This window comes from Pararge aegeria, chromosome 10 (assembly GCF_905163445.1).
Source record: "Pararge aegeria chromosome 10, ilParAegt1.1, whole genome shotgun sequence".
NCBI classification, from domain to species: domain Eukaryota; kingdom Metazoa; phylum Arthropoda; class Insecta; order Lepidoptera; family Nymphalidae; genus Pararge; species Pararge aegeria.
The window spans coordinates 3,701,237-3,714,936 of record NC_053189.1 but is presented as its reverse complement, the minus strand read 5'-3'; the positions used below and the strand labels follow the sequence as shown (position 1 = coordinate 3,714,936).

At 35.7% G+C, this 13,700-nt stretch overlaps 1 protein-coding gene across 1 annotated transcript; it reads right to left on the bottom strand.

Moving 5' to 3' along the window:
• Positions 1–430: 430 nt before the first annotated feature.
• Positions 431–7,962, bottom strand: LOC120626851 (trypsin-like). Its single transcript, XM_039894627.1, has 6 exons — positions 7,782–7,962; positions 3,010–3,172; positions 2,345–2,507; positions 1,721–1,906; positions 909–1,083; positions 431–567 (listed from the first exon to the last, which is right to left on the bottom strand). Exons 1-6 carry the CDS (start codon positions 7,960–7,962, stop codon positions 449–451), a joined length of 987 nt encoding a protein of 328 aa, XP_039750561.1. The 3' UTR covers positions 431–448.
• Between the last annotated feature and the right edge of the window lie 5,738 nt (positions 7,963–13,700).

The window sequence follows — 13,700 nt, the reverse complement described above, 5'->3', positions numbered from 1 at the left end:
TTTTAACTAGTCTGATGCTTGCTAACAATAATCTTTAATAATTAATTTTCTTAATTTAAGATTTTAAAGTATCGAGTTTGGCGCAGAAGTCGAAGGAAGAAAACAGACGCAATGTACTCCGCTGTGTTAATTTCGTGTTAGAACGCAATAACTATAAGTGTGTTAGACGAAATGCACAGAATTAAGAACATACAGGAACCCTTATTCAACCATTATTGTATGAAGTCCATTGTGTCCAAAAACAGTGAAAACGCCCCGCGCACGTCTCACTTCACACCAGATGAATGTAGCTCACTGCCCCATTTTATGGTAAACATTTTAAGAATAAGAGGTAAAATGTTGTCAACTGCCTGTTCGAAAAACACTACTAAAGCGGAGTGATTTCCGATGCTTATATATTAGTCGTGTACACGGTTTCCGGTTTCTTAATTCTGTGACGAAATGAAGTTTATTTGCAGTAGCAGGCGTCTCTGGTGTTACTCTTGATCCAAGTCAAGTATCGGTTTACTCTGCTGTATACACCTGGCCTGTCTGGTCTCGCGCACCCTTCTCCCCATGAAACAACACCTGCAACCATAATAAAAGACAGTTGAGTACTAAGAAGATACCTACATAGTTATTTTGAGAGTTGCATATAGCATTTAGTATATTTATCTCATTAAGTGACCCTTTTTTGTGTGACTAAACAAACCCTATAAATGTGTTTGTAACTGGTGCAATATTAGACGTCAAAGGCTAACTTGCAGTGAAATAAAAAAAGAAAGACACATAACAGTTACCCTGGGTCCAAGGGCTATGCACGCCACTGCATAAAACAAGCTACGCTTACTTTGGGGCTAGATGGTGATGTGTGTATTGTCATAGTATGTTTATTTATTTATTCTAAACATCAGAACAACAATACTCACCAACAATATGATGTTTCTCAGTAGTAGCGTTACGAACGTGTAGCGGTCCACCGGAGTCACCCTGGCAAGCGTCATGACCTCCAGTCTTTTCGCCTGCGCACAGCATGTTTTCAGTTATGCGATTCTTGTACGCGGTTAAACGGCATTCATTGTTGGAGATTATGGGTACCTGAACCTGGAAACAAAAGGAGCCACTATTTAACTCTTATATTTTATTAAGTAAATTGAAGAAGTGTTGAGAAGTAAGTTTTAAGTAGTCAACTTGAATGCTTTCAAGGCAAGAGTGAATTTTTTACGCAAGCGCGCCCCAACTTAGACCGCATCATTGCTTTACATCAGGCATGATAGTTGTCAAGCGCAAGTATTAGATATACATCCTTGCGTTTGACAACTTGGTATAAAAAAAGTTAAGGATTTCGATGCAAAGCTCGTTCGTGGAAGTAATGCTTATTTCTTCCACCATGCAGTATTGCTGTGTTCCGGTTTGAAGGGCGTGGTTGCTGGTGTAATTACGGTACATGGGGCTAAACACCGACGCCTTAGGTGAATGGACACAGGGTGGCACTTTACAAGATATGTTCCTTGTATGCCCTGCGAAGTTTTGCTCTGTTTAAAGGCTATGGATTCACTTATCATCAGGTGGATCATCGGCTTATAATTTTATCACTACTTTTACCATTTTACATTTTTACGTAAACCATATTTCGTGAAGGACAAAAGAAAGAAGACGTGGCATTTAATATAGGAAGTAGGAAGGAAGAACTAAAATAAGGTAATACGGTTAAAGATTTTTTTGTGAATATGATATCTACCTCTTGCAAAGTGTTGGAAACACTGCCTCCCTCCTCAGTAGTGCCCCAGCCTGCTACTAACGCAGTTTCGTTGTTGTAAGAAAGCCCAGCAAGAGGCAGACACACGGGCCGCAGACCTACGTCATTTTCATCTTCTACACCTGTCTCCTCGACTCGTACTCTCTTTAAAGCTGTGCTGAGATCTACCTGCAATTTTAAATCAAGTTATACCTAAATGTGAAGTCTTCGGAAGGCAAAACTTGTAGTTCCTATCTTAAAACTAACCAATTTTATACTAGGATTTTTTTTAAAATTAAGTATTTATTTATTTTATACAAAAAAATTAATAAATAATGTTATTTCTGCAAAGTGACATAACATTGTGAAATCAGTGGAACCAAATATATGTCCCTGTTGCCAGACCGCTGCGCGCTGCGAGCACGCACGATATAGTCGTGGCTAGCGTGTTGTTTCCGATGAGACATTACAGAGTTGTAACAAGTAGAGTATCAATATTTCATAAAGTTAAACAAAAGGTGTACAACAGAAGTTTTAATGGAAACAACTAAGTACAAGACGAGAGCTTACTGCTATTTTTTATTTTACACTCTACATGGCTGAAGATTGTATTAACTTTACACTTACCCTTTCACTCAATTTCAGCATAGCAATGTCGTTGTCATAGTTTGAAGGATTGTAGCGCAAATGTCGAATGATTTGGGAAACCTTTCTGTCGATCGTCTTTGTATCATTTGGAACAGAACGATCATGTTCCAAGAAACGCACTGTCATTTTCTCTTTGCGGAATCTGAAAAACATTCAAGTTATCAGATCTCGGAATATAATGCTAAATTATTATTGATAAGTAGGTATAACTGCCTGTATAACTAACTGTATTCAATGAATATAAGTAAGTGAATACAAAGGGGAAATCTCCTTTGATTAAGACTTTACACTGTGCTTCGTAAAATTCTAATTGCGAGTTTCCCGGAAACCGTCGAAAATACTAATAATAAGCCCCTTAGAATCGTCGCTCAGGCATCCCCTGATTCCTTAAACATTGGCAAAAAATGCACCAGATTCCAAACATGAAATAATATAAAATAGTTGAATTTTAATAGTAATTTAATTTATTCTAATTTTAATTTTAGATTTTAATTCATAATTTTTTTTAATTTATTTTTTAAATTTGACTGTCTTTTAAATTTATTTTATTTGCATCTCTCAATTTTGTATATGGGTCATATTACCCTACCTAAAATACCCTACCTAAAATAAAATGATTTTATTTTATTTATCAGGATATTTACCCAGAAGTGCAATGCGCCGCAGTGAGAACGTAAAGGTCGTTGATCAGCGATCCACCGCAGTAGAATCTGCCGTTGTACAGGAGAACAACAATCCATGGGATTTCCTTCTTCTTGGTCTCGTAACCGCCAACAATTCGCCTGCGAGTTCTTGTGAACCCACACTCTAAACACAAAATGGTTTTGGATTTTAATTAACAGTATCATCATTATCAGCAATCATCGCCAGGCTAGCCTAGTGACCTAACTTTCGGGGGCCGAGTTTGAGTCCTAGCACGCACCTCTTACTTTTGAAAGATATGAATCAATGAATGAATTCTCCTTTGTTGTACACCGAAGAAAAAAGTAACTACGGAGATATAAACATACAAAACATAGAGCAAGAGGGGACAATTTGGTGGGCTTATTGTTACATTGCGATTTCTTCCCATAGGCGTAAAAGGAAAAAACAAAGATATGTGGAAGGTGGTGCAATAAATAAGTACTATGTGTAGTATTTTATCTTATTTGATTATATATATATCTATATATATAAATATGTAAAATGTTATATAAAATGTAATGTTGGTTTGTGTACGCTACAAAAACTCAAAAAGTTCTGCACGGATCGAGCTGAAATTTTAGCATGATATATATACGGATTGTTTTTATCTGTTTTTCTCAACCATTCAATCTGTTAAAGGTCTTATATCTACACAATATGTTACTAGTGCATGACATTTTTTTTTGTTTTAAAAATAAAAAATGTAGTCAGTGTCACTCGGCAATGCATTAGGTTGTTTTATTATAGGTTATGGGCCGTACGCTCATAAAAATCGCGGTATTGAAGAGTTTTAACAAGGATTTTGCAGTAAAGCAAGTGTTAAAAGATTATATTCAGTGCGATTTAGCTGTAAACTAACTTATCGTATTAATTATCGCAGTGTATAAGTGTAGAAACTTTTCATCAAAATGGCTACCAATTACCTTATTCATGTGCCGAAACTAAAGGGGCGCGATAATTATTCGGAGTGGGGTTTCGCTGCAGAAAATTTCTTAGTTCTCGAAGGCATGAAGCATTGTATCAAGCCAGAACCGGGAAAAGAAATAGCAAGCGCGGATGACGAAAAAACTAAAGCCAAATTGATTATGACCATCGCCCCGTCGTTGTATGTCCACGTCAAAACCGTGAAATCGTCGAAAGAATTGTGGAATAAACTAAAGCAATTATTTGATGATAGTGGCTTTTCACGGAGAATAAGTCTTTTGAGAAATTTGATTTCAATCCGGCGAGAAAATTGCAGTTCGATGATGTCATATGTGACGCAGATTATCGATACAGCGCAGAAATTAAGTGGAACAGGATTTGAAATAAATGATCAATGGACAGGGTCATTGTTGTTGGCTGGATTGCCTGATCGTTTTGCTCCAATGATCATGGCAATCGAACATTCGGGCATTTCCATTACAGCAGATAATATCAAGACAAAATTATTAGACATGGAGTCGGTAGATTACAACGAGAGTGAAATGAACGGTGCTTTCGCCAGTCATTCAAATCATGCAAAGCAAAATAAGAATAATTTGTTAACGGCCAAGAACAATTATGACGTTGGAAGTATTCCGTCAAAGTCAAATACCAAGGCGGTGAAATGCTACCGGTGTAAACAAGTCGGCCATTACAAAAATCAGTGCATGAATAACGAAAATAATTCAGCAAATAATAAAAATAAAGAAAGAATGCAATCAAACGCATTTAGTGCAGTATTTTTAAGTGCGAGTTTCAACAAAAATGATTGGTATATCGATTCTGGGGCAAGTGTACACCTATCAGCAAACGAAAGTTGGGTTATGAATGTCAGATATAAACAAAATAAAGGAGTTGTCGTTGCTAATAGTAAGAAGATGACAGTATTGTGTTCTGGCAATGTTAAAATAACGACTTCAACTGATGATTGTGAGTACGACATCGTGATAGAAGACGTATGCTGTATACCATCTCTGACTACTAACCTACTATCAGTCAGTCAACTAATTAAAAAAGGAAACAGTGTGTCTTTCACAGATAACGGCTGTCGTGTTTACAATAAAAAACAACAGTTAGTCGCTACAGCAGTATTGGTCAATGGGGTATACAAAGTAAACCTGGTATCCCAGGAGTATTTAGCTGCACCAGCGGTGTCAGGAGTAACATGGCATCGCAGATTAGGACATGTTAACAAGGAATACTTAAATAAAATGAAAAACGCTGTCTTGGGAATGGCATTTGATGAAAAAGTAGAAATAAGCAAAGCTTCTTGTACAACATGTTGTGAAGGTAAACAGTGTCGCTTACCATTTAGAGGCAGTGGTCAGAGAAGCAGTAATTTGCTAGACTTAGTGCACACAGACATTTGTGGCCCTATGGAGACTACATCGATAGGAGGAGCAAGGTATTTCTTGTTGTTTGTCGATAATTACAGTCGTATAATATTTGTTTATTTTCTGAGGCACAAAAATGAGGCTTTGAAGTATTTCAAGATATTCAAAGCACAGGTGGAAAATCAAACAAAAAGAACAATAAAAGTGATAAGAAGCGATAACGGGTTAGAGTATTGCAATAAGGAATTTAAAGATTACCTAAACAGTGCTGGTATTATCCACCAGAAAAGCAACCCGTACATCCCAGAACAAAATGGTTTATGTGAAAGATTCAATCGCACAATTGTAGAAAAAGCGAGATGTCTACTGTTTGATGCGAACATGGAAAAAGAGTTTTGGGGTGAGGCCACCAATACGGCAGTGTACCTGCAGAATCGAACTGTGGCTGCTGCGTTGGATAATAGAACGCCATATGAACTATGGACTGGCACAAAACCAGATATCAGTCACATTAGGATATTTGGTAGCACTGTCATGGTACATGTTGCTAAACAAAAGCGTAAGAAATGGGATAAGAAATCAGTGAAATGTATTCTTACAGGATACCCAGATAACATAAAGGGATACAGAGTCTACAATCCAGAAACAAGGACTGTGTTTACAAGTAGAGATGTGGTCATTATTGAGCCAGAAGTCAATTCTGAATGTATGATTCAAGTTCAAAACCAGAATGTTGCTTCAGTGGGGGATGAGGTTAAACCAGAACAACAAGGCCAGAAGGTAACAAGTTTTGAATCAACATCTAGTCTTGAAGATAGCGAAAATTATTATTCCTTTGATGATGACATTGATAAAACATATGTTCCAAGTGATTCTGAAGACTCAGAGAGTATACTTCAGTGTAAAAATGAAGATTTCATAGACAGACCCAGACGAACACGGAAACCACCAGAGAGATATGGTATGTCGAATCTTTGTGCAAGCGCTGAAACCTATGATGATGGGGCAGGTTTGACACTGAAGGAAGCTTTAAAAGGACCAGAAAAGAATCATTGGATGTTGGCCATGCAAGAAGAACTACCGTGTTTTAAAGAAAATGATGCGTGGGAATTATGTGATAGTCCGCAAGATGGTAGGGTTGTACAGTGTAAGTGGGTGCTTCGTAAAAAATATGATTGTGATAATAATGTTCGGTTTCGTGCACGTTTAGTTAGCGCGTAACGTAGCATGACTATACAGAAACATTTTCTTCTGTTGTGAGGCATACTACCATATCAGCAAGTTATTGGTTGTCTAATGTACTTAGCAGTTCTAACCAGGCCTGATATTACTTATACAGTTGGATGTTTGAGTCAATTTAACAATTGCTATTCTACTGATCATTGTGCATATGTAAACCGTCTATTGAGATACGAAAAATTACGGTTTGAAGTACACTGCTGATGGAAATTCAATATTAGAAGGATATGTAGATGCAGATTGGGGTGCAAATGTTATAGATAGGAAGTCTTATACAGGTTATTGTTTCACTTTATCTGGTTGTGTGATTTCTTGGGAAACTAATAAACAAACTACTGTAGCCTTTTCTAGTAGTGAGGCCGAATATATGGCTATTACAGAAGCATGTAAAGAAGCAGTTTATTTGAGAAACTTACTAAATGAAATTATACAAAATTGTTATACCATAGATTTGTTTAACGATAATCAGAGTGCTCAAAAGCTAACTATGAATCCAATGTTTCACAAGCGTACAAAACACATAGACATTAAGTTTCACTTTTGTAGAGAATGTGTAGTAAATAAAATTGTAAATGTGATGTATTTGCCTACAGCTGATATGCCAGCTGATGTATTCACGAAGGCTTTATGTACTGTGAAACATTATAAGTTTTTGGATGTATTAGGTATTCAAAGATTATATTTTGTTTATACCTCCATATTGTTAGATATAGTAGGGGTGTTAAAGGTCTTATATCTACACAATATGTTACTAGTGCATGACATGTTTTTTTGTTTTAAAAATAAAAAATGTAGTCAGTGTCACTCGGCAATGCATTAGGTTGTTTTATTATACAATCACAATGTGCCACAGCGAAGCGTGGCAGGGTACAGCTAGTTACTTATAAATACAAATAAGATATCATATATTAAATAACATTATCCAGATCTATACTAATAAGTGTCTACACTGCACGTACCGGGACGTTAAATTACTCGGCAGCACGTCTTTGTCGGTAGAAAGGTAAAGAATATATAGCGAAACTTCCCTCCAGACTTGACCAGAGAAGAACTTCGAAATCATGAATTCCTAAATTGCCCTTACCGACGATAGAACTAATGAAACCACTGCGCTGGAGCTGTCATAATGACGAAACTGACAAAAAAAGAGAAGTAGGTAATTGAAATAAGGCATCAAGTTAAAAAATAATACTAACGACACGCAGGACACTCTACTAGCGGTTCATGGACAGGCTTATCGGTGGTAGTACTGGTGGTACTACTGAGCCAGCTGTTGATCCACTCCACAATACCCTTTTCCTGGCCGCCTTCAGCTTTAGTATCCGTTGTGTGGCAGCTTGTAATGCCAACGACGCAGATGAGTAAAAACCAGCGCATTGTTATCTGAAAAGTAAAAAGAAAACATAGATTATTATTTTATTTATTTATTTATACTCTCTATTTGCATATTACAGAATAAAAAAACGAAAGCAGAATACAAAAACAAACACAGAAGCAGAATACAAAATACGGTCTTATCGCTTATTAGAAATCTCTGCCCGGCAACCTTAGGATTAGAAAAACATAAGAAATCAGACTGTAACGTTTACCATAAAGTGGAGTAATGGCCAAGTTTGTGAGCCAGCAATATAACGCGGTTGTGAAGTGAGACTTGCGCGGGGCGTTTTTATTTTTTTGCACATAATGCACTGCATGCAATAATGGCTCAAACGAAAGATAAAACTTTTGAATAGATTTTTATCTCGTTACGCTAAGGAAGTATAACTTCTAACGCGTGTACATTAGTACAGACACGTTTTTTTAAAAAAATGTGTTTGCACAAGAACAATAAAAAAAAATAAAGGAAAAAATCATACAATTTAAAAAATCCAATGATTAATTTCAGTGATATTTCGGATATGCTTGGTAAGTTTGAATATGTGAATTAAATAAGCCTTTACGAATCAAGGACACTTGCTAAAACCGGTAGCCTTGCCCGGTATCACTATCGTGTGAGTACCGTTACACCAATTATTTATTATTAATCACATCGTCGTTTCCATAAACGTGTTTTTGTCGTATTTGCGGAACTGCTAACGAATAGCGTTGCTTCGTGATGATATTCAAGCCTTTTTTTGGCGCATATTGATTATCATCTCCCTAGGTGTTAATTATGATAAGGGAGGTAGGTGGAAATTCTGATGTACGTAAATCAATACGCTTAACTTAATTGACAGGCCTAAAAATAGCCACAAATGACTCAGTAAAAAGGACATATAATCAAAAATCATTGGTATTGAAAAAGTTTAGGGGCATTTTTTTGTAATCTGTTAGAGTAACAATAATAATAAGTCTGTTGGCGGTAGTAACCCGGACGAGCTCTATCAAAAACTCTGCTTCTAGTATTGTAGATGTAACCAAATTAAAAAAAATTGTTGAAGGATGCATAAGTATATTTAGCATAAGGAATAGCCCTGTAAAAATATTAAATTAAAAGAAGCATATTTTTTATTTCATACAAACTAATACGAAACGCTCTAAGTGTTTACTTATAACAACCCTATTGAAGATAAAAGACCGACCCGTGCATAGTACCTACGCTACGCGACGCGTACCTAATAAAGTGACAGCAGTCAGTTAATAATGATGTAAGGGTTTTATCTGATTTCTTACAGTGAAACATATGGCAGTGGCTTACTCAAAAACTATTAGCGTTTCAGTTTCACAGATAAGTCTCAGAGACATTAATTAATGTTCCTCTAAAGCCTGTAAAGTAATATTTCGGTTTTCATTTACACGTTATATAACTGTACAAAGTTGTCATAAAACTACGCAGTGACAACCACAAACCCACTGTGTTTACATTTAAGGTCATATTGGGACATAGATTTCTATTTCAGACACTCGTTCATACGCTCACAAAATGTCATTTTAATTATATATTTTAATAAAAGTTATTATTACTTACTAACTTTGTTACGACGTTTGATCATAAAAATTTAATAATTGTAAATATATATTTTTAAGCTTTAAAATGATGTACTGTATGTCAATAAACATGAATATTTTTTGCCACGACACAGCTCCATACCGATTCCAGCTATTTCCTTGGTTGGTATGTTTTTTAAACCTGACGCAAAACGACAGGTCTTATAAGTTGGACTTGTCTGTGTGGGCAGCTGATCAGAATTAAGTAAGTATAATAATTTTCTTGCTGCATAAAAATAGCGCAATTGATAAATTTATACCGCCACCGCACTATGCCGCTTACACTTTATATAGAATTCTTCTTAAACACGAAACTGTCAATTTAATTATCTTCATGCTTTTTTCTGTGTTAAGCAATGAACAATAGATGGCAGATGAAAAAAAAACAAATCGTGTATGAGACAAACAAAGGTTACAATACAAAAGAATAAATAACTGGTTCCTTATTATGAAAATTAGTGTATATTTTTAATCAATTGATACCAAAATCGTCATTAAGAATGACCACACACAAAAGACTTCAACGCGCCCTTGTTCTTGTTTAAATTTTAAATTTTGGCATTTTTCTACAATGTTGCATGCAATAGTGCAATTTTCTAACACTATATGTGCTATATATAAAAACTAAAAATTTTCATTAGTTACCTATACAAGCTTCTTCCGCTATTCTACACAATATTCCCCGTCCGACCCCTTCAATTCGCCCTCATGCGCTATAACCTTTCTTTCGAAACCACCTTTTACTGCCACCATTTACTGTTTGGCATTAAACTTGCCCTGATAGATATCAGTAAAAACACTGATGCTTTATCAACTGCGTGATTGTCATGAAAAGCGTAAAGCTTATTACACATGGGACTTCTTACTGGTCAATTTATTACAAGTGAGAGTTAAACTTATTAAATTAAATTCAAATATTAAAAAATATAAGACATAAAGCTTATTTTTAAGTTTATTCAATTAATGTCAATATAGAGTCAAATTCAAAGTCAAAGTCAAAAATATCTTTATTCAAGTAGGCCCACAGGTGGCACTTTTGATGCGTACATAAGAATTACACGGTAGTGAGATGATGGCGATAACCACATTCGTAAACTTAAAACTAAAGCTACGAGGGTTCCAAACGCGTCCCGGTCTAAGAAGAAGCCCACAACAAACTTAGCCGGGTGTTTTTTTTTTTTTTTTTTGTTATCACCATCTCACAATGTCATTTTAAATTATTAGAAGAGCAACCTGGTTAGAGCAATAATTTACACCCAAGCTTTTTTATCGTGTAGTCCTTTATACTATAATAGGACTTTTCTATAAGCTTACGTTTAATACAAAGAGAATCCTGGAGCCTTGTACTCTGCTAGGTGAAAATAATCTAAAAACTCTTCTTTCATTCTCCAATGCAAAATTAGCTTAGTAATTTTCATCTCATTACGCAAAGCGGAGGCTGATAATTCGAAGTGTATTAACATTTTGTGATAACACATCTCCATTAAACCGATTAAAATAAGTGTAGTTAAGATTTGGTGAGAATGTGATGGATGATTCGCGGAGATACAGGACGGAATACTCAACGGACCAAAATTGTCATCCTCCCTGTTAACAGCTTGGCCCACCGAAAATTAAAGTTAATAGGTACACTTATAGGTATTTACGTAGCAAGGGCAAATACAAAACTTGATAGCAGACCCAAATTACTCGGGCAGCATACAAAATCTAGCTAATATTTTACATTGAAGTTTGAAATCGGTTGAATTTCGGCTCATGTGTAAATAGCTTAAACGATAAGACACGTTTGGTATGCAGTTTGCATCCATTCCCGCAACTCGTTCGAGAGCTAGTAGAGAGCTGCCAGTTTTCCTGTTCCCCCATCAATTATAATTATGAATAATAGAAAGCGTATTACAGAATACGTTTTTTTTGATCACTCGATACATTAGTGTATGATGGAAGTCTGCTAACATATGGCTAATTCATGGCTGAGCTAGCATGCGCACCACGAGAAAATTATATCTACGCATTGTCTCGTCTATCTCTATACCAAAAACACGAGTAACTGGTAAAAGTAAATATCTTATGTCACTCATGTTAGCCCAACTGAAGAGGGTTTGGTAAACTTTATAGATTAGCGGTTTCCGATAACTTCAAATTTCCATTAAAATACCATCCCCTACCAATCTTTAAACGTTAAAATTTGTTTATGTTTATGTGAATCCAACTGCAGATTTGTCTATAATTACAAAAACGTAGCAATTTCATACAATCTTTCATGATTGAATCGGCTACATAGTACGACATGCGCGGGCGCAGCCTACGATATGCACGGGCGCGCCGCGGGCACAGCTAGTGAATATCCTTTGTTTTGTAATTTCTGTAACATACCTTTTTGACCACCAACACCTTAATAACGATGTTTAAAGTTACTATTGGATTTCATTTGTGTTGTTTGATCTTTATTTTCTTTGTCGCAAATTCTATGCGACAAAGAAAATAAAGATCTTTCTATCTATTATTATCGTTGAAGCCAGGCGAGGCTGTATTTAAAAAGATATATAATTTTATATTTAGAACTCAGACCCTCTACGATGCTCCAACAAGGCCTAACAGTCTATCCTTACCTAGGATAGACTAGGATCCGTACCTCACCACATGTTAGTTGTCAAATATACCACTAGACCAAAGTGACAGCTACAGTTTAATGGACGTTATTTATTAGGCCACTGGCTCGGCGCCATGGATTCAAGCATAACGGTAAACACGTGGTACAATATTTACAAGCAAGCACTCTCACAAAATATAGATACTTAGGCATATATCCTGTTTACTGCTATATTTAATAATAACTAAATTATAATAACCATAAAATGGTCAAAAGAAAACCAGCTTTTACACGGAAGTCCAAAGAAAACCGAAACTAATGTTTAGTTTCGGTTTTATGGAACCCCCGCGGTAACCGTTTTTCCCGAGCTACGAGTATCCTATTTCTATTATTTTTCGCAATGTGAGTTATACGGTTATGACGTTGATAGATGTGAACAGACTTCATTTATTTTAATTTTGCTAATAGGTTCCCCAGACGTAAAATTTACAGAATCACTGAAATTGCTTAACAAACAACCAAACAAAGAATAAAAACAAACAATTTCCATTGTAACGTTAGTATGGATTAAGTTATTAACTAGGTTTATGCCATATATTTTGGTTCTAATAAATAAATAATTTAGTTTTGCAAAAATAATAGATAAAACAAAATGTTATTCAGATAGGCGTAATCTGTATTTGCCGGTTTGTTATTTATTTTAAAGAAAACTTAACTAAATCTTATATCTTCTAACTAATCTTAAAGAACTTTTTATGCAAAAAAAAAAAAAAAAATATAAGGGAAGTTTAACGTCTTCAACGCAATGTTATAACGAGTCCCAAATTTAACCGTTGAATAAATAAATGAACTTCAAAAAGTGGCGTCAGAAATTAGCAAGGAAGATGCAAATACAGTATATTAAAGCTCCCAATTTAAAAGAATCGTCACAGCAAAACATGACACCGCACCAAAACAAAGTTTCAAAGGACTCACGGCTAAAAGTCGATTCCGTGTTGACAAATGAAGACGAAGTGAGCACCCAGCGGTTGTGCACGCGACTTGATGAGGGACAGAGAAAGAACTATCTCCACTTTCACTCGCGCCTCGTCCTGCCAAATCGCCTCCAAAGTGGCCATAGCCGCTCAGAACATCCAGTTTTATTCCATATGCGATAAATTCCACAACAGTTACAAGTAGAGTTGGGTCAATTACGGCAAATTTAAATACTAAGTATAACAGTGACAGTCGCTATATTCTACCCGTGACAAATACCAGTGATACAATAACGTCAAAGTCAAAAATATCTTTATTGAAGTAGGCTCATAGTTGTCACTTATGATGCGTACATTACATGAAAAATGTGTACACGGTAGTGAGATGATGGCGATAACCATATTCGTAAACTTAAAAAGTAGCCCAAAAGTATTGTGTCTTGATACTACTTATATCATATGAATGGAATAATTATGAAACTTTGTTAAGAACCATATTAAAATAAATAAATAAATATGCTATGACAATAAAAACATCGCCATCTAGCCCCAAAGTAGGCGTAGCTTGTGCTAAGATTACTGAT